Raw genomic sequence first — 20,408 nt, 5'->3', positions numbered from 1 at the left:
ACACATGATAATCAATACATTGGAACATATAAAGGACATACACATAAAAAGGACGTGTTTTCTCTACAACGCTAATATCAGGCTGAAAACTTTTACATTTTAAAAGAATTTCCGTTCACTGTTTCATATTCACATTGGGGAACGCCGTGAGAGCCGAGGCGCGGCGTACCTCCACTTCCTGCTTGTAAACAAGAAGAGGCAACATGTCACTTCCAGGTCACGACGTGTCTAACCTCTCTGCACAGAACCTTCATTTCAAATGGACTCATTCGAAATGAAGATTTATGCCCCCTGTTGCACACAAAATCAGATAGTTGGGTAGCAAGAAAAATGTTTGAAATTGTTCCGAGAAAAAATAAGTTTGGAAACAGCTCTGTGTGTGTGTCTGTGTGTGTGTGTGTGTGTGTGTTTCCCCTCTAGGAGTGTATCTGTCTAAATACTCAGACCTGCTCCAGATTAACTCCTTCACCCCTGGAGCCACGGGAGAAATCATCATCTTCAAAGTCATGAAGGTAAATCAGCTGCCAGCGCAAAGGAAAGATGCAGTGTGAAGCCACGTTTCATCACCGCAGCTGTCTTCTCACACACATTTGTACTGTAGCTGTAACACTGATCTGTAGTCAGCTCAGCCAGAAGTTGTCACTAAGCAGCGCCACTGGTGCAGCTGGGTGTTAATAATATGATGCTAATAATAATAATAATGATGATGATAATGGTGGTCCCCTGGTGGTGGTGGTGGGTGGGGGGGGCAGGGCAGGAGGTTGGCGTCGGCAGACCGGAGGCTGCGGGTGGGGGTGTGCAGGTGAAGGAGCTCAGTCAGAGAGGGGGGAGCCAGGTTGTGGAGAGCTTTATAGGTGATGAGGAGGAGCTGTTTTCTCATTAGGCTATAGATATTTTTCTCATAACATTTGAAAGTTTCTTGGTATCTCATTATAACAAGAAATGTTTCTTGTTATAATGAGATAAGTTGGTATGTCGTAATAACGAGAAAACAAGTCATTATAACGTGAAAATATCTCGTTATAACGAGAAAGGTTTCTTGTTATAACGAGATACTGAGACGATTTTTTTTTCCCACTATGGCATCAATACGCTGCCATAATACATCAAAGCTGAGATACTATGGGCATTAAAAATGATGAATTCGCACTCGTTCAGGTTCCCGGACAGCCAGATCGCAGCAAGATTTGTCTGCGGTGAGAGAAAGTGTCCTGTGAGCTGGGGAATCAGTAGTTAACACTGGCATTCCCCAATGCACTGTTTCTCTCTGTCTCTCTGTATTTCTCATTCATTCTCTTTGTCTGTCCCTCTCTCTCTTTCATTCTCTCTTTTTCTCATGCGCTCTCTCTGATAGAAAATGCAATGGCATTTTTGATTTATCTTTTGAGACATTGACACAGTGTTACAGTACAGAAAAGTACTTGATGGTGAAAAAGTGCATGAATGTGTTGATGTGCGCCCAGCATGTTGTTGTTGTTGACGGAAGTGGGCGGCTCTCGTCAACGACACACATCAGAATGGCCCCTATGATCAGCCAATCAGAGTGAAGAGAAGAATCGAGAGAGAGAAGTTGAGATTTTTAGGCAGGTACACCACACCTAAGCGGAGGAGACCCTTTTCAACCCCAAATACGCGTCAAGTGGCGTCGGTTTACGTTAGGGCTGAAAGATTCTGACAAAAAATATCTGCATTAATATTATTTACAGTAGCAGAAGTGATGCTGATGTGTTCTCTGTGCAGGGGAAAGTGAAGAGCATCTATGACAACATGTCCAAGAACCTTCTAGACCCAACGCCTCGCTTCGACTGCCACCTCTCCAAGAACGCCAGCAAGGTCACCTCGCTCTCCTCCTACCGCGCCTTCGAGCTCACACAGGTGAACACACACACACACACACACACACACACACACACACACACACACACACACACACACACACACACACACACACACACACACACACACACACACACAGGGAAAACATCTCTGCGACCAGAACCAGCTCAGAAAAATGGCTTGTAGAAACAATGAATAATTGTACAGGAATATACCAAAAACTGACAGATTTCTGTACATTTATTGTGGAGAAAAAGTTGCATGGTATGTCTCTGTGTAGGCTAGAATAACTGCCTTCTTCCTTCATGTGTCCACGTGTAATTTGATCATTAGAAGGACAGGTGCCATGCATTCCTGAGGCAGTGGTGTGATCTTGAGGCGCTGCTGTTTATTCCTGTAATAGCGATGTCATCTTTATTCTGCCTTATCGAGGAGACATTTTGTCTAGGAAATGTTTGGCCTTGTGTGGCCGGGTCCATATAAGTAACTCATGGGCAGAGAACTGTATCAGTACTTCTGATCTTCTTCTCTCCATGCACGTATCATTAAAGAGAACGCTGAATTGGTTTTATTCTTCATTTATCATGCTTGGAGAATAAAATATTTTTTTATTCAGAAAGTTCCATCATCTTCAAAACTGACAATAACAAAGCAGCTTCCTGTTATTTTAGTGTTTCAAGCGGTTGTGGTGGTGGTTGTGGTCAGTGTCGGCGCTAGAACAAATATCCAGGGGGGGCAAGAGGCTTATTGCGGGGGGGCACCAAATTACTGGCAAGTGACAACGTAGCCGTGCACAGTGAAACCATTCGGTGGTATGCTCCCCAGGAGAAAATTTTAAGAAAAAATCACAAAAATAGTGCATTCTCGTCGCTTTCCTAATAATCTGACTAAAAACACAAGCAGAAATCACCTAGGTGTAAATAAATGCAAGGACACGCACGTTTTACACTGACCGAAATGTTTTACTCAAAACACACATAAGGTAACACATAACAAGGTCATGGCAAATTGACAACACGGACAAAATATCCAAATAATCTCACTGTGTTCGTATTTGCGGACTGAATGTTAAATAAAAAGAACAATTACAATTACAATTTCCCATTTGGCAGACGCTTTTATCCAAAGCGACGTACACGTGAGATTTTAATACAACACAAGCAAGGATCTAGTCAGGAGAGAACAACGAGAGTAAGAGCCATAAAGCTAAGATCCTGTCCAACAGGACATAGGTGCTACGAGGCAGTGCATAGAGTGCATAGAAGCAGATAAAAAGTTTTTTGTTTTTTTTTGGTTACACGGTCCATTAGGTGAGAAGGTGTTCACTAAAGAGCTGGGTCTTTAGCCTTTTTTTTAAAGATTGAGAGGGACTCTGCGGATCGAATGGAGTTTGGTAACTCGTTCCACCACCGAGGAACCACAGAAGAAGAGTCTGGCTAGTGACTTAGAGCCTTGTTGTGGTGGCAGCACCAGGCGCCACTCTCCCAGCATGGATTTTCATAGATTTGCATATCCCAAATAATTACGCCAGTCAGTGGCCAGTATGCAAACGATAACAATGTTATTTAGGCCTACACAGGCTTAAATAAACAGTTTGGCTGCTAAACTTGCGGCAGGGGTAGCAGAAAGCCACATCCGCTTTTCCGGAGTACTCCAGGCGGTCCCTCCTCTCGGACCAGGCAGCAAGAAAACATCTCTTCTTACTTCCAAACAGGCTCATGGAGTAGGTGTGGAGACTAACCTGTTTAGGCCCATCTTCTCCTAAATCATCCACGGTGGTCGTCCTGTCAGGCTCAACAGCACCGTCAGCCCGGCAGGATGTAGCATTGAGACTCGGAGGGCTAATGTTAGTAGTAGCAGGTGACAGCGACTCCGACGACTCAAAAAAAGTGACATCATCGTCAACCCTTGGCCGTGAACTTATTGCTGTTGAGCCGGTCGACCGCTTTCTCAAATCCATGGCTGCGATGAAAATATTCAGCTAGCTAACTTAAACTAGCCGACCCCCGGCGATGACAAACTTTTAGTTTTCAAAACTTGAATTCCCGCTCAACTTGAAACGTAAAACGACAACGTAAAAACGTAAAGAGTTAGGTCACAGCATTGTAAAAGCTAAAGCTTTACAATGGATTTCAGATTTTCAGTCAGTCAGTTTTCAGTCGCCCCCTCGTGAAGCCGACACTGGTTGTGGTCTTGTTGCGTGGTGTGGCTGCAGGGGCAGGTCTGTGCAGAGCAGACTAAGCACGGCTCTTCATAGTATTCCCATGATGTCACACGCATTTCCTACCAATATGGCGCTTGAATACGCACAGCTCATTGGCTGTGTTTGTCACTTGATTGTAATCACCTGTTAATTTATCATAATCACCTGTTATTTTCCTACCAAGATGGCCGTGTGGTGATGTAACAGAACACTATGAATAAACACTGTTTTTTCCTGTCATTTTGTTTTTTCAGCAATATTTCTATGAGTATTCGTTCGACGAGTTGCGGCAGCGGCCCCGCCAGGTCTGTCCCTACGCCACCGTCTCCTTCCAGTTTAAAGGAAAAGACTCGCCGCTTCCCAGCAAACCCCTGGCCCCGCTCAGGTATGGGGATACGGAAGGTCAAAGTTCAACTCTGTGTTGTCCCCAGTGAGAAATTCTGGCTTTGCTGCAAGACATACAAAAACAATGAATAATCACAATGAACAAAATATACAGAGACTAACACATTAAACAAGCCAATGGGAAGAGCAGCAGACTGACCAGGGAAGGGAGAGGCAATGGAAAGGCTCATCCTCTAGATTATAGAGATATTGGTTGAACTTCAGGTAAATTGTTTTTCAAAATGGATGCATAGTGTTGTGTGTTACATCCTGTGAAGGAGATCTACAGGAGAGTTACTCTAGCTAGTTTACAGAACTCCAGATGGACGTGCTTTGACCCGACCAGGCTTCAGTTTGGTAGGACTGGGTGAAAGCCAGGCACTGGGAATCTAATGGCAGTTAGAACCTCAATCTAGTGTTAACCAGTCCACTCTGTGTTCTGTTTGATTGGCAGGTTGAACAGCCAATCATCAGAGGGAGGTAAAGGTAAGCACTGCTCCTGTGTTTTGTGTAATCACACCAACCATACATTTGCTTCATAAAATTCTGTTCACTAATGTAGAATATATCTGATTAGTTTATTTATTTATTTATTGATTTATTGATTTATATATGTATGTATTTATTTATTTATTTTATAATGTAAGTAAGTTGCATATTGCAGCTTTAATTGTGCATATTTGGCACTGACAGAATACATTTTTTGTGTGTGTAACTGTCTCTCTGTCTCTCTCTCTCTCTCTCTCTCTCTCTCTCTCTCTCTCTCTTCTCTCTCTCTCTCTCTCTCTCTCTCTCTCTCTCTCTCTCTCTCTCTCTCTCTCTCTCTCTCTCTCTCTCTCTCTCTCTCTCTCTCTCTCTCCTCTCTGTCTGTCTGTCTCCCTCTCTCTCTCTGGTCTCTCTCTCTCTCTCTCTGTCTCTCTCTCTCTCTCAGAGCGCCTCAGTACACTGTGTGGACAGGAGATCTGGTGAAAGGCGACCAGCTGCTCTTCCATCTCTCCCTCCGCTCCTTCTCTCCTCCCTTCCTTCCCTACAGACTGTGAGTTCTGACCAAACCTCTCTGCTGTTGAAACCCTGTGAGCTTAACTGTACCATCAATACATACATTTGTGACATCAACTGGTTTTATAATGGGTTATTATACACCACCAGTCAAAAGTTTGGACACACACGCTTTTTTTATTTATTTTTAGTATTTTCCATTGACCAAATCCAAACTATCTTATATTTTAGATTCTTTGCCTTGATGGAAAGGCAAAGGCTTTGGAAAGAAATTCATACATAGGAGCAACTTCACTATTTATATTTGTCTAAGAAACTCATTTCAAGCATTTAAGCATAAAGCCTTTAGATCAAAATGGCTTTAAGCGAATGAGAAACACAGAACATTCAGTCAGGTGTCCAGACTGTGGACTGGTGGTGTAGCTGTGTGTATAGAAGAGCGTACATCCTCCTCGCCCGTCTCCTCCAACAATATACAACCACCAACATTTACAGACCGAATCACCGTGACGTCGCCCTGACAACAACAGTCACTTCCGGGTAGACAACTGGCGATTGATTTGAATTGCGGAGATATCGGCAAACTTGTGTATTTCTGTTGTCATTTTCAGGCGTAACTGTAACGTTTAGAGATATATAAACCGTAGTTAAACACGGTGGTCCGACCTGTCTGACTTTTCTGCTGTGCTTATTTTATGTGCTGTGTCAGCGTCTTTGATAAACCAAATCTACCCAACAGCCACACCTCACCGCCGGTCGGACTAACTGCTAGTTTTGAGTAAACTCAAGCTGTCATTTTCTTTAGTCTGTGGCCCAACAGGTAAATTCCAGAATCCAGAGCTGTCTTTGAGCATGTTTGCTCTTCGCAGATGGAAATCTGAAAAACCCGAACCCTTCTCCACTCTTTATCGTTACCCGGCACCCCATACACAACAAGACTTAACCATTTTCTCTTTATCTCAGTGGTTCCTCGCCCCTGTTTGCTCCACGTCATTAAATTGTACGTACGTGATGCAGGAGTTTTCCACCCGGAAGTTATTGTAAACAAACATTGTGATTGGTTCTATAGCCACAGTCATGCTGACTTGCCCAGCTAACGAATGCGTCTTTCTTATTTTTCCCCAAAATTGACGGATTGAAACCTGCTTCGTGTTGATAAACGGGACGACAAACCAAACCACATGATGATAGGTTGCTATGGTGATGTTGAATAATTTACAACAAATTAAATAAAATATATTAAAAATAATTTATTTGTGTCTATTTTATGTAATAATTCTAGTAATGCATGCAGCTAAAAAAATGCCCCTTAGTATTAATATTATATAGCAAACTTCACATTAATGTAAATTCCCTCCAAAGTGTGGTCACTCATGCAGAGGAGGGCAGAGTGTTGTTGTCATGACAACGCTGAACAATAGAGGCCAGCACTGGACCAGAAATTACACATAGACCCTTTAGGTAAGGCCATGTACGATCGGTTAGTTTTCCTCAGCAGAAACAAACCGCTCATCCCGGCTCTTTGGTTTGTTGTTTGTTTCTGTTCTACCACTTTTAATCCGTCCAGTTTATATTTCTGACTTGTGTTCTGCAGACTTCTGAACCTAGATCCTATTTTCTTAGCTTCAAATTGAATCTAGAAGTTGATTATATTATTGATTATAGTATACTGAGTAATACATATTATCAGACCTGGTTTTGGCTGAGGTTCGGTCAGCGGTGAAAACGATACGTGAGTTAACTAGTGCATCTTTAAATCCCGTTTGATTTGATTGGTCTTGCCTGTCTGTGTTCATTCTCCAATCCAACCACGCCTCTCCTCCAGACCGGAGAAGCTGGAAGTTGGTTGGCTGATGAGGCTTGACCATGTGACCAGGCTGCTCCCCCCCACCCTGTTCTCCTGGAACCTGTACGCCGGCAGCCATGAAGGTGAGGTTAAAGGAACCTCCAACCTCCAAAATACAAGCAGTGTTTCCCCCGGAATCTTCTCCTTGTCAGGGTGGAAAAGACTCTGAAACATTTAGAGCATCATGGGACACTAAAACTCTCCACTGAAAGCCAGACTAATGAAATTATTTTAGGGTTTTAGGTAGGCCTGGGCAAAATCCAAAATTTAATGTTGCGATACTGCCCTGACAAAATATTGTGATATACAATATTATTGTATTGTATTATTATTTATTTATTTTTTCTTCAGTTTTTTATTTATTTATTTGGGGGGTATTTTATTTCTTCTAAATTCTATCAAATTCCTTGTTTTCTTGTTTGTTTTTCTTTTCTTTTTTTTCTAAATTTCATCAAATTTCTCGGCCATTAATAAGCCCAAGCCTAGTCTTAGGAGGCAGTGACCTCTGACCTTTGACCTCCTTAGTTGCTTATAATGTTGATGATCAAGGAGTTAGAGCTTTACTCTGCTGTTGACCTCAGTGGAAGACTCTGGATAAGAGCAGCACCTAATAACTAAAATGTAAATGCCAATGGGAGTGTGTGTCTGTGTGTGTGTGTGTCTGTGTGTGTGTGTGTGTGTGTGTGTGTGTGTGTGTGTGTGTGTGTAGTTGTGAAGAACGGCCAGCACTGCAGTCTTCTGGAGGTGACTGACAGGACTCGGACAGAGAGCGGCGTGACCGGACTGCTGCAGGAGCTGGAGACCAAGAGAGTGGTGGGTTCTGCTTACTTTAACATGATCAGTCTATTATGAGTTGTGGCTGTTCGTGTCTGACTGCTGTGTTTAGACTGAGCAGCTCTTTATTTAGCAGAACACAGCGGAGTTTGACCTGGATAACAAGACAGACACAAAGCAGGACTGATACTCTGCTTACAGGTCAAATCAGGTCCTCATCTCGAGTGCCAGCAAGATGAACTGTGCGACAGTAAAATAAAGATAAACTTATTTATAGAGCACTTTTCAAAACAAAGACGGAGCATCACTTTAGTTCAGGCAGAACACTGAAGTCGTGCACGCTATCGGCCGATTGGCTATCAGCTGTCCGATCCAAGCTGACACTCATCACCGATCACATTCAAACAAGTCAATGAGGCGGTCTTTATAATGTGCCGGCTCAAATTCCGTCCACCACCCCATCCTCCTCCTGTATTATCTGTTCACAGGATGCTTGTGCATGCTATCTCTGAATTATATCTGGTTTTATGTTGGTTTCATATTATTAAAGATATGTCTACTATGCCTCGGGGGGGTTTATTGCGCTCCCCGCAGAATCTCTCGCATGCTGCTTGGATTCATTGGGGAGCCTCAAGAGCAGAGGATGCCAAATGCAACTAGTCTAGTCTTGTTTATATCGCTCTTTATCACAAGCATCTCTCAAAGGGCTTGACATAGCATCATATCCAGCACGTCATATACATACTACATCATTTATATATATATCTATACTACATATACACATCATATACAGTACATCTACTATGTCATGTAGGTTACATATTTCATATACATAGTATACATCATATACTATGTCATATACAGAATTTTACTAGATTACATACATCATATACCATACTACTCAAACACACTCATGCCTATAGGCATGGGAGTCTTCAATCCACCTGACCTGCATGTCTTTGGACTGTGGGAGGGAACCGGAGCACACGGGGAGAACATGCAAACTCCACACAGAAAGGACCGGGGCCGAGATTCGAACCCAGGACCTTCTTGCTGTGAGGCGGCAGTACGAACCACTGAACCTCCGTGCTGCCCAGCTGTATTAACCTTTAGTGCTATAATGGTCCAAACTCCTTTGATGCAAGTGTCTCTGACCGAACTTACAAAGTGCTTCACAACTAGGATCAAATGCAAGGAATAAAACATGTAGTGCAAAATGCATCCTTTGCAGCTGAAGGTATGTTAGATGTAATTGAACTTCCCAAACAAAATCAAATGTGAACTATAAGAGGAGACAGACTGTGTGACAGTAGAAGCAGAAGCTCAGTGCCAGCAGCCTGACGTCGTCTCTTGTCTCTGCAGGTTCTGGTGACTCCGCTGGCTGACAGAGGCTTCCTCTTCCTGCTGTCCAGTGTTCATATGGCCACGCCCCCTGGTATGACACACCACGAGATGGAACACATTGATAAGTTATATCAGTAATGGTTTATAAACTGGTATGATTCTCCAACATGGGATGTGTTTAATAATTATTCTAAAAGACTTTCTAAAGTTTCTCTGTGTACCATTTTACCATCAATAAATCATTAGAACATTATAAGTACTTTACATTAGCACAGAACAAACAAGGCAATCACTGAGAAGCCTGTCAGCTTCTATCAGCCTCTACTCTGCATCCTCCATTGTTTCTCCGCCTGGTGGATCTGGAGGGAAATCTGCTGGATCGCTTTACGGCACAAAACAGGAAGAGGTTCTGTTCTTCCAGAGCTAAAGTTTTCAGAGTTTCTGACAGCAGATGGTGGAAGGAGGGAAAGGAAGATGGAGAAATCACTTCCGACATGGGAAACATAGTCTTAATGTGGAGAAACACGAGCATTAACAGTACTACTGGACTCATTGGTTTACAGACCAATGAGACCAAGGCAGTACAGTTTAACACGGATATATATTGATGGTTAAAATTTTGCACGAAGCACGAAGTATACTAGTAATATATCATTGCATAATAATGATACCTGATGGTGGTGCTGGTGATGACGTATTTCCAGAGAGAACAGATGGATGGAAGAGATGTCTGCAGGCCTTGTTTGTCTTCCCAGAGACCAGAGATGTGGCCAAATTCAGTGAGTGGGTCCAGACTGCTGTGAAGGGGATGTGGGGTGGGGGTGGGGTGGGGGGTGGGGGGATCAATACCACATTTTTCAAGTTATCCATACAGCGTTCCATTCTAACCACAGACCAGTGGTTGGAAAATCACTTATTGCAGCTTTAATGGAATTTATGCGTAGAATTTTTATTAAACATACGTATACATACAACATGCATATACGACACAGATATAAATTCTGAAATGTATACTGCTGTAATACAAGTATAGATAGCAGTGGTTTTCCTCTTGTTCTTCCTGTAGCGTCCAGATGCGCTGCTTCTTCCCATGATGCCTCTGTGTGCGCGGCGATGCCTCGGCTGAGCCTCTTCCTCCCGGCGCTGCACCACGCGCTGGTCAAGGCCCGCGCCAGCCCCCCCGCCGAGCTGTCGGCCGGCGTGGAGCAGCAGGCCCGCGACTACCTGAGCGGGCGGAGCCAGGGCCAGGTGAGCCACGCCCCCTCTGCTGCTGCGCCTCCATCCACCTCTACAGTGATTCAGCCACATTGCTGTGGTGTTTCTGCTCTGCTCTTCCCACAGATCACCTGTCAATCAAACGGTGTGGGCGGAGCTTGCATTTTCTGTTGATGCAGTTTGAGTTTCTCTTCTCTCTGTCTGTTCAGCCATGGTGGCTATCGCTGCTCATGCTAACTACCCAGTTCTTCTTCTTCTGTTGATTCCAAACAAATGGGAAACGTAAAACTCATCACTTCCTGTGCGGCAGGAAAGAGCTGACACTGGCTGCACAGACAGTGGAAAAGCTTTATGAACTGGATATAGGTTGGATCACTGCTGTGTTGGAGCAGTCAGTGATACAAAACGCACATTTATTTATATGAAAATGTCACAAATTTCCACATATTTGTGACCCGACCAGTTACAGTGAAGAGAAGGCAGGGTTTTACACTACGTAGGCAGCTGATGGTTTACTACAACAACAACCACAGAGAAAATAGAGAAAGCAGCAGCAGTAGAGTTGGCAGTAAAACTCTGCTGGCCGGTCCTCTCCATCCTCTTCAGAACTGTGGTGTGCTCCGTTAGGAGTAAGAACGAACTACAGGAAACGTTACCTACAAGCTGTAGTGAAGTTAACGTTTATTTGATTTGATTTGATTTGATTTGAATTTGTTCTGGGTAAAAAAGATAATCAAAACATGTTAAAGTACTCAGCATGGTACATTGAACCCAGAGGATGGCACATGAAAGTGTTACACAAAACACTTATTTCAAATATGGACAAACTATACAACACACAAAATCACATCCCAAATATATACAGTACCTGCTTATAACACTGTTGCGTTATGCATGTATTGGCTTAGTGCTGCTCACATTCATCATTTCTTTGCAGCATTAAAATGTTTGTGTGTGTGTGTGTGTGTGTGCGTGTGCGTGTGCGTGTGTGTGTGCGTGTGTGTGTGTGCTCCAGGTGCGGCTCTACCCCATGGGTGAGTACGACTCCAAGCTGGACGAGCGGGGGAAGCTGTTCCCTGCTCCCAAACACCACCGGCTCAACATGGACGGCTACCTGCGCTCCTACCTGTACGGCCCCGCCCTCTACCTGCTGTCGGTGGCCCGGGCCAAGCAGATGGTGGAGGCGCACTGCGGCCCCGAGGATCCGCGGGGCCGGGGGGGGAGGGGCCGGGGGGAGCAGAGGAAGGAGAGGAGCGGCGCCGGAGACGAGCCGGCCGGCAACCAGAAGGTGAACGCCTCACGTTAAAAACAAGGCGGCATATTCTTTAAATATGGAATCGTCTGGTCAAAGATGGCTATTTAAAACAATGAAGTACTCTGGACAAACATGATTTTAAATTTAATTGTCCGGACAAAGATGACTATATTTAGAAATGAAAAAAGAATACTATTTAAAAAATGAAATAGTTTTGTTAAAGATTAATATTTCTGAAATTTAATAGCCTGGGCAAATATGATTATTTTTGTCTGCATAAAGAAAAAAGAAAAATGAAAACCGGGCAAAGATGACTGTTTAAAAAATATTTATGTTTGACCAAAAGTATTTCATTTTTCAAATTCTATACTCTGGATAAAGATGAGTATTTTTTAAAAATTAAATATTCTAAAATTAAGTTGTCTTGACAAATTAAAAATGACATTTTTAAAATTGAAATGCTCTGGTCAAAGATGAGTATTTTTAAAATTAAAATTTTTAAAAACAGTCTGGACAACGAGTCGCCTGCAGACTTTTTTCCCCACTATGTCCTTAGTTAGAGATTAGTCAAAACCGTAAACATCAGTGAAAATACTCAGACTGATAAAGACATTTTCACTGATATTGAATATTCATACTCATGACCGCCACACATCAGCATAGCAAGTCAGTTATTCATAATTAGCACCTTTTGTCATGCTAGCACAGCACATACTGACACATGGCTCAGGACAACAGGGCAGCCTCTTCCTGAAGCTCGGACCTGAGTTTGTTTGTCGTTCAGGCGCAGCAGCTGATCGACCTGGTTCTGGCCTGTAAGAGGAACGCTGAGAGGGAGGTGGGGAAGGAGGGAGGAGGAGGAGGAGGAGGAGGAGGGCAGGAGGCGCGAGGGAGGAAGAGGAAGCAGGAGCAGGAGATGGCAGAGAGGACGCTGAAGTACCTGAGGAGAGCGTCGCAGGAGGAGGGACGAGGTGAGCGGGGGGGGGGGGGGAGGCTGGGGGCGACAGGAAGGAGTGACACAAACACATCCAACCCCCCGCTGAGTGACTTGGTTGATTAATGTAACGATTATTTTCTTAGTAACATTCAAGGTCCCCACAGGTCCTTGAAATCCTTGAAAGTTTGTGAATTTGAGAAAAAAAAAATCAAGGCCTTGAAAGTTTTTGAAAATAGACATAAATAGACATGGGTCATTGAAAGTGCTTGAATTTATATATTTTGTGCAAGCATAGAAATTGAAGTTCTTTTGATATTTTTTTAGTTAACGTTAGTAAGTAGGCCTCGTTCTGCTGTCTGCATGTGTGTCTCCTGCTGTCTGTGCTCCTGGTTTCACCTCCACCTGCCTGGAGAAAGTGTGACGGGATTGAAGTGGAATATTCTCTGTTGTAACAGTAATTAACCTTGATCCGTGTCTCAAACTATGCCGTGTTGGGTCCTTGAATTTGAGGGAACTGGGCCTGGAAAGTCCGTGAAAAGTCCTTGAATGTGATGTTTAAGAAGGTGTGGGAACCCTGTACATTAGTCATGACAAAATACAAATGAATCAAGCAGCTCAAAATTCAAAGCTTTATTGAGCTCTCCGGTCTTTGAGGAGCAGGAGGAGGACGCTTTCTGTCAACACCTCTGCTGACTGAGGAGTCTGCCGGTCAGTCAGGTCGACCAATCCTTTCAGCCCTAATTCTGAGCGATTGCATCTAGGCTATATAATGGTCAATCCTGTCCTTTTTCTCTGCTTCGGTTTTGCCTTTCATGACGTTACAGTCTTCGGATGAGCTAACATAGCTAGCTAGCAGGCACTCGTTACGTACGGTCCTGTATTCTTTCAATAAAAGTTGTAGGGATCTGGGAAGCTTTGATATTCGATGCAGCAGAAAATACCGCGATATTCCTGAAATGTCACGATATCGACCCAAAGCCTAACAGGAAGTGAGTAGGGCTGCAACTAACGATTATTTTCATTGTCGATTAATCTGTGGATTATTTTCTCGATTAATCGATTAGTTGTTCGGTCTGTAAAATGTCAGAAAATGGTGAAAAATGTGGATCAGTGTTTCCCAAAGCCCAAGATGACGTCCTCAAATGTCTTGTTTTGTCCACAACCCAAAGATATTCAGTTTACTGTCATAGAGGAGGAAAGAAACCAGAAGATATTCACATTTAAGAAGCTGGAATCGCAGAATTTTGACTTATTTTTCTTAAAAAATTACTCGAATCGATTATCAAAATAGTTGCCGATTAATTTAATAGTTGACAACTAATCAATTAATCGTTGCAGCTCTAGAAGTGAGCATGAGAGATTTTGTTCTGAGTTTGAGTTTCTCTCACATCTGAGCTTCACTGCTGTTCAGCAGCACACAGGACAGTCAGCAGTGTCTCTTCCCTGTTTGCAGAGAGATCCTTGACTCGTTTAGTCGTTGATCCTGCAATCTTCTTCTCTCCTTCTGTCTCTCAGCTGAGGGCAACCAAGGCCCCGCCTCCCTGTGCTCTCTCTCGTCTATGATTGGCTCGGTGGGTTTGAAGGACGTGGATCTGAGGAAGGACGGATCGGAGGCAGCCGCCAAACTTCTCAGCCTGCTGACAGGTGACTGGATACAGACTGAGCTTCTCGTCGGAGATCATGAAATCATTAGAAATAATATTAGAGCTGGCCGATAATTCAATATTCTGGTTTATGGTCTTTCATATGGTATATTATATGGTGATGAGATGGTGATTTTGTGATGTGACTCACAATCCTGCTGTCTGAACTGATGAGGACAAACACATTTTATGTAAAAACTCTGACAAAATACTGTAGGTGTGAAACATTTTAAGGAATATTATTTGAAAATGTCAGTTTTGCTTGACATCACATCTAAAATTTACATTCAGTTCAATGGAATGAATATTCATTTGATTATTTAACGTGATTTTACATACGTGAGCCATATTGTGATATATATTGATATCGAAAAAAAGTCCTTATGATTATTGTGATATTGATTTCAACCATATCCACCAGCTCTAATAATTCTATTAAAACTCTGTATCTATAAAGGTAATGAAAAACATCTTTAAAATTAATATTTGTAAAAGACATTTCTCTGCTTGATGACAAGACCTCAACCAGGTTGCCATGGGAACGGCCAATCACAGCCTGCCTGAGGAGCAGGAGGATGGGCAAAGTGAATCCTGGCCGTTTGATAGGCTGGCCACCAAGCTGGGCCTGCCCACCAACTGTGACATCGACCTGAGGAAGCAGGAGGAGCTGGAGGTACGGCTGTCAATCAAACTGTTACATTTTCAGGAGATGTTTGTGTCCGTGTTTGTGAGCATTACAGTCCCCCTGCCCTCGACTCGAGTCACATGACTTGGGCTTGAGTCACAGTTTTAACTGCTTGAGACTTGACTTGATGCATGAAGAGAAGACTTGAGACTTGACTTGGGTTCTGGTGACTTGGGACTTGACTCTGACTTGTACTCTGATGACTTGAAAAGGTTTCTAAAGTCTTGACTTGAGATCTTGTGTTTGTGTAAATGACTTAGATTGAAAGTGATGAGATTTGTTCCAGCGGACGACTGAATTTAAATTCTGTTTTCTGAATTTGTATGGAATGATTGAATTTATTGAAGTTGAAACTGATTATAGAAATCAAACTCATGATGCTCTTACCAAGTTTTTATCCTATTAAAACCATATTGCATTGAAAAGTCCTAGATATTTAGTTTTCTTTAAGATATTAAATTGATACTGGACTTGATGTTCTACATTTAGACTTGGGACTTGACTTGAGACTTGTGCCTCAAACTTGAGACTGGCGAGGGACTCTAGCAAAGTTGACTTGGTCACACCTCTTGATTTTTTTGGCCTGAGGACGAGGCTGCTGTTCCCAAACACTGTGGGAAAATGAGTTTTTAAAGCTAGAAAATGGCCAAGTAATTGCTGAGTCATTGGTATTGATCGACAACAATGTTAACATGAAGACTTTCTAACCCTGACATACACTTTAAATGGAACAAGTAAGGTTGACATACACTGTGTGTGTGTGTGTGTGTGTGTGTGTGTGTGTGTGTGTGTGTGTGTGTAGGAGCAGGCGGCGGGCAGCATCAGCAGTTTGGAGGGATTCAGCCCCGGCTCCCACAGCGGGGAGCCAGCTCCCCGAGGAGCAGCAGCCGGAGGAGGAGGAGGAGGAGTGGGGACCCTGGGGAGGACAGCAGGAGGAGACGAGGAGGGGGAGGGGGAGGGGGAGATCCCATGGGTGCTCATTCCCATCACAGGTCCGTCTGCCTGCCTGACTCTTCAGCATCTACACCAAGAAGTATCATTTAAATTAAATGCCATTGCAGAAGTCCTTCATGTATTTATCCTGCAGTTTTACTGCTGACAATTCATTCTTGAAAAAGTTTGCAGGCGACTCTTTGTTCAGATGATTGCATTTTAGAAATACTCATCTTTGCCCAACACAGACTGGTAGAGCGCATGCTGCTAGTTTTGTTTTACAGTTTTCCCATGCACTCTACCAGCTGAGCCACTGGGACGCCCTGAAAAATTAATTTAATTGTAATTTTTTAAAATGAAATATTCTGGTCAAAGATGAGTAATGTAATATTCTGAACAAAGAGTCGCTTGCAGACTTTTTTCCCACTTTATCCTTAGTCAGAGCTTAGTCAAAACTGTAGTCATCAGTGAAAAAGTGACTGATATTAGACATTTGCAATGATTTGAATCTGTACATCATACTGAACACAAAACATCTTTTTTTCACATTCAGGAAAAACAAAGGTGTAAGAAATGATGTAGGAACCCTGAGATCTGGTGTCCCCCACAGTCCCTTCTACCTTTCCTCCTCAGCTTTTATTTCTCTTCTTCTCTTCCATGATCATTCTGGGTTCACAGTAATATTTGTTCATCTGTTGACTGTACTGTGACCTCTGAACCTTGTAATGTTGCTGATCTAGGAATTGTACTGCTGACCTCATTGGAAGAAATTACCAGAATGTAAACTGAAAAAAGTTGTCAAAGTTGTCTGTAAACTCAAACTCTTCCTGCAGGTCTGCGTTCAGAGAGGTACAGCCAGAGAGAGAGAGACATCCCCCAGGACCCTCGCTTCCTGCACGTCACTATGGCAACGGGCGTCACCGCGACGACCAGCCCCAGCGGGAGGAGCCCCACCCCGTCCCCTGAGCCCAGCCCTCCTCCCTCCCCCTCCCAGTGCCCCTCCCCGGAGCCTAATGAGCTCAGCCCTGTTAACGAGGACCACGGCCTGGCTAACAAGGAGCAATTAACCCCCGTGGCCCCATGGGAGTCTGCAGGTAACCGTGGCAACAGCAGCTTGGTCTCAGGGTCTTGTGGCTTGTTCCATCTGTTCAAATTTTAGACTGTAATGCCACCCTCAGTTTTGGCTTTCACCACTGATATGGATGTATTGAGACAGAGGGGTAGAGGTTACCCATCTACCCCTCTGTGTCAGTACATCCATGCTGCCCGAAGCCAATTTTCATCACTTTGTTCTCCAGTTCTCTGTATTACTGAGGCGGTCCGTCTGTCCGTCAAACATTGTATCTTAAGTGACATCTCAGACATCAGTCAGTGTTTCCCATACAGAGGCTCATCTGTGGCACCGCCACAAAATCTAAAGTTGGTCAGTGTATAGAAATTGCTATAAATCAATCTCTAACGCCTGATGTCACATCACATCATGTCATTTGGCGATGCACAGACCAGCAGCACTGTACCTAATCCAACACAGTCACCTGCTGTGAAAACAAAAGTGAAACTCTTCTGTGTTAGTAATGGGATTTGTTAACAGTGACTTGATATTTTTTAATGGGAGAGTTCTAACACTGCTCAGCACTCTGATCACCTGCGGGATTCCACTGCACACAACACTCGCACTGTAGCTAAGGACAAGTCATTAATCCTAAACACTCAACCTGTGGGAAATCCGACATGCATTTCCGCACATTACACTGTGTTCCAGTGTTAAAGAAATCACATTCACTGATCGATAAACATTGAAATCAGATTTGTCTTTCCCTCGACCAAACACAGATTGGTGCGTGTCACTTGCTCTTGTAATATTTCCATCCTTTAAAGCTGCACTATGCATTTCACACTATTGCGGCCGCAGCTGACAGGAAGCGATAACAGCTTTTTGAAAGTTTGGATGACGAAATTTAGTAACGTAAATGAGGGAGGAGGGAGCGGAGAAGATTTCCTCACCAGCAGAATTTAATTTGGACAAACAGGGAGAATCTACAGCGTTTCAGTTAATGGGAATGAGACGCTCTACTCAACTGCAGCAACACTTCCTGTTTACACTGAGAAGACGCTGCAGCTTTACAGCAAAATCTGGACTAGTGCCGTTTTGAAATTGACAGTAAGTGGGTTTTTTTTAGCTGCGTCCAGCAGCTAGTATTGGTCGGTCTGACGATCCGTCCCACAAATGTAAAACATTTTGTGCTGGTTCTATTGATCCCGGTTTCGCATTGACATGAGAGGTGGCTCACCAGATTGAGGAGTGAGTATCCTATTGATTGATGTCAGACCCTCCCCCTTTCCCGATGAACTGTTTTTCCATTGTTTATTTGCCATTGTTGATTTTCTGTTTATTGGTGATGTCATTCAAACATCTCCCCTTTTCAAGATTGGCTGTTGTTTTTTGCCTGTATCTAGGCCTGTCAATCCCAGAGTTCATTGGTGATAGCTATGATGAACCCAGTATACAGGACTTGACTGATGAATGTGTCCTCACACTATGGAAACATTTAAAGCAATATTCCACTTAGTTTTAACTTAGGGGTTATTTGGCACTTTACCATCATGAAAACCAGAATATAAACTACTCATCAAGATCAGATGCAGCTGGACGAGTCTGTAGCGTTCAGATTTTTACTTCCCATTCTGCATGCCCAACATGACTGTCTTGGGCAAGCAGGCGGTAGCATCCAGATGCAGCCTGATACATCCTCGGACAGGCCCTAATAGGGGAACGGCCCAGAACTTCATAAAGGACATTAAACTCCTCGATAGCCTAGCCCCTTGCAGAAGGGACAAGAGCACTTAGTTGAGTACTGTGAAAGGCTAACGGAGAGCGTGTCTCACTCAGCCTTAAGCACACCAGGCTCCGGTGTTTGGCTAACAAAAGCCACTGGAATCCCTATACTTCCTGGCCAAACCGCCCTACAAGTAATAGAAGGGCTGGTAATGGCACCAGGGGAAGACGGAGAGCAAGCCCTAGTGGATGCTAACATAAGAGGGATCAGTAATAGGAACATGACAGCAGCCACCGCCTATGAATGGATGAAAGGCAAAGCAGGCCCAAGAGCCCGAAACTTGATGAGGAAAGTCTTATCAGGAGTGAAAGATGGCATAGAAGTAGCCACAAGAATGATGTTCATAGAGCAAGACCAAGTGGTCCAAGAGCTCCTTATGTATGATGCTAGGGCAAGACACGAAAGGCAGAAGAGGAAAAAGGAGTGCGAAAAAACGCCCCAAAGGGCTCGCTCAGACCCCCCTGGCACATGGAAAGGTAGAAACGCACTGGATGGAGAAATCCCTCTTGTCTTATTAAAAGCACTAAGCCACTGTGAGAGAGTGAGGTGGATGAAAGAAATGGACAATTCGGCCCTGATAGACCAGAAAATAGCTGTATCAGACCTAAAGGATAAAGAGCGCCTTAAGACAATCCTATTACAAGCTAAATTATCTAGTTTAAAAATGATTGTGGGAAATTAAAAGATGGGCCCAAATAAAAGACAAAAGATGGGCCCACGGGAATCCCTCCAAGGAAGCTCAAACCAGAGAGTGTGGAAGAATTAGGAAAAATTATACATGAACTCTCGGATTTAGTCCTGGCTCCAGTCCAGAATCCACCAACAGCCCCATCCAAGGTGTAAAGAAACCCGATGGGAGATGAAGAATGGTTCATAACCTAATTGGACTAAACAACAGAACAGTGTCTGACGCCAGAAGCCTCATCAATGTGTCCACAACAGTACAAACATTGCCCAATAAAAAGTTCAATGTATTAACCTAGCGAATGGATTTTGGTCAGTACCCCTGGCCCAGGAATCCACAGCCAAAACTGCCTTCGGCAGGGAAGGGAAAGCCCTAGGATGGTCGGTGCTTATTAAGTATACAAAAACAGCCCAAATGTTCGTGGTAGTGGTAGTATGGTAGTATGGCCAACTTAATGGCTTAAGAATGGCGTCACCATAGTATTCCATGATGATGCGGGAAAGGTGGTGCTTCAGGTACATAAAGGTCTGGGCACATCGGGGTGAGACCCCTGAGTGTCTGGCTAAAGAGCAATAACATTTGCATAGGCAAAGCAAGCAAAATTGCATCCAAGGTCAGGAAATCCTGCGCTGGTTGTGCTAGAGCAGGAGGATTTAAAAAGGCAGACTACACACCAGGAAAAATCAAGATATTTTCTAGTTGTAGTAGATAATGGAAACTTCGAAATAATGGTATATCCATTAGGACAAGCTACAGGGAAAGCAATGGCTAACTGTCTAGGGAGCTTCCTGTCATCTCACACAACCATGAAATGCATAAGAGTGGACAATGG

General features: G+C 43.6%; 1 protein-coding gene across 1 annotated transcript in view; it reads left to right on the top strand.

The window, feature by feature from the left end:
* Positions 1–20,408, top strand: part of LOC139657649 (protein TASOR-like) — a 55,761-nt gene that overhangs the window by 11,113 nt on the left and 24,240 nt on the right. The window contains exons 5-20 of the mRNA XM_071535548.1: positions 421–512; positions 1,741–1,875; positions 4,294–4,424; positions 4,878–4,926; positions 5,365–5,459; positions 7,248–7,351; positions 7,978–8,081; positions 9,405–9,477; positions 10,091–10,165; positions 10,453–10,634; positions 11,617–11,889; positions 12,641–12,827; positions 14,309–14,437; positions 14,955–15,109; positions 15,924–16,113; positions 16,888–17,148. Coding sequence (XP_071391649.1) covers positions 421–512; positions 1,741–1,875; positions 4,294–4,424; positions 4,878–4,926; positions 5,365–5,459; positions 7,248–7,351; positions 7,978–8,081; positions 9,405–9,477; positions 10,091–10,165; positions 10,453–10,634; positions 11,617–11,889; positions 12,641–12,827; positions 14,309–14,437; positions 14,955–15,109; positions 15,924–16,113; positions 16,888–17,148 — 2,235 coding nt within the window. The remainder of the gene's footprint in view (positions 1–420; positions 513–1,740; positions 1,876–4,293; positions 4,425–4,877; positions 4,927–5,364; positions 5,460–7,247; positions 7,352–7,977; positions 8,082–9,404; positions 9,478–10,090; positions 10,166–10,452; positions 10,635–11,616; positions 11,890–12,640; positions 12,828–14,308; positions 14,438–14,954; positions 15,110–15,923; positions 16,114–16,887; positions 17,149–20,408) is intronic.

The sequence above is a fragment of the Centroberyx affinis genome, unplaced genomic scaffold (genome assembly GCF_046629955.1).
Source record: "Centroberyx affinis isolate AG114_WGS23_722 - 3 ecotype Tasmania unplaced genomic scaffold, CSIRO-AGI_Caff_v1 ptg002728l_1, whole genome shotgun sequence".
NCBI lineage: Eukaryota > Metazoa > Chordata > Actinopteri > Beryciformes > Berycidae > Centroberyx > Centroberyx affinis.
This window is presented reverse-complemented; position numbering and strand designations above follow the sequence as displayed.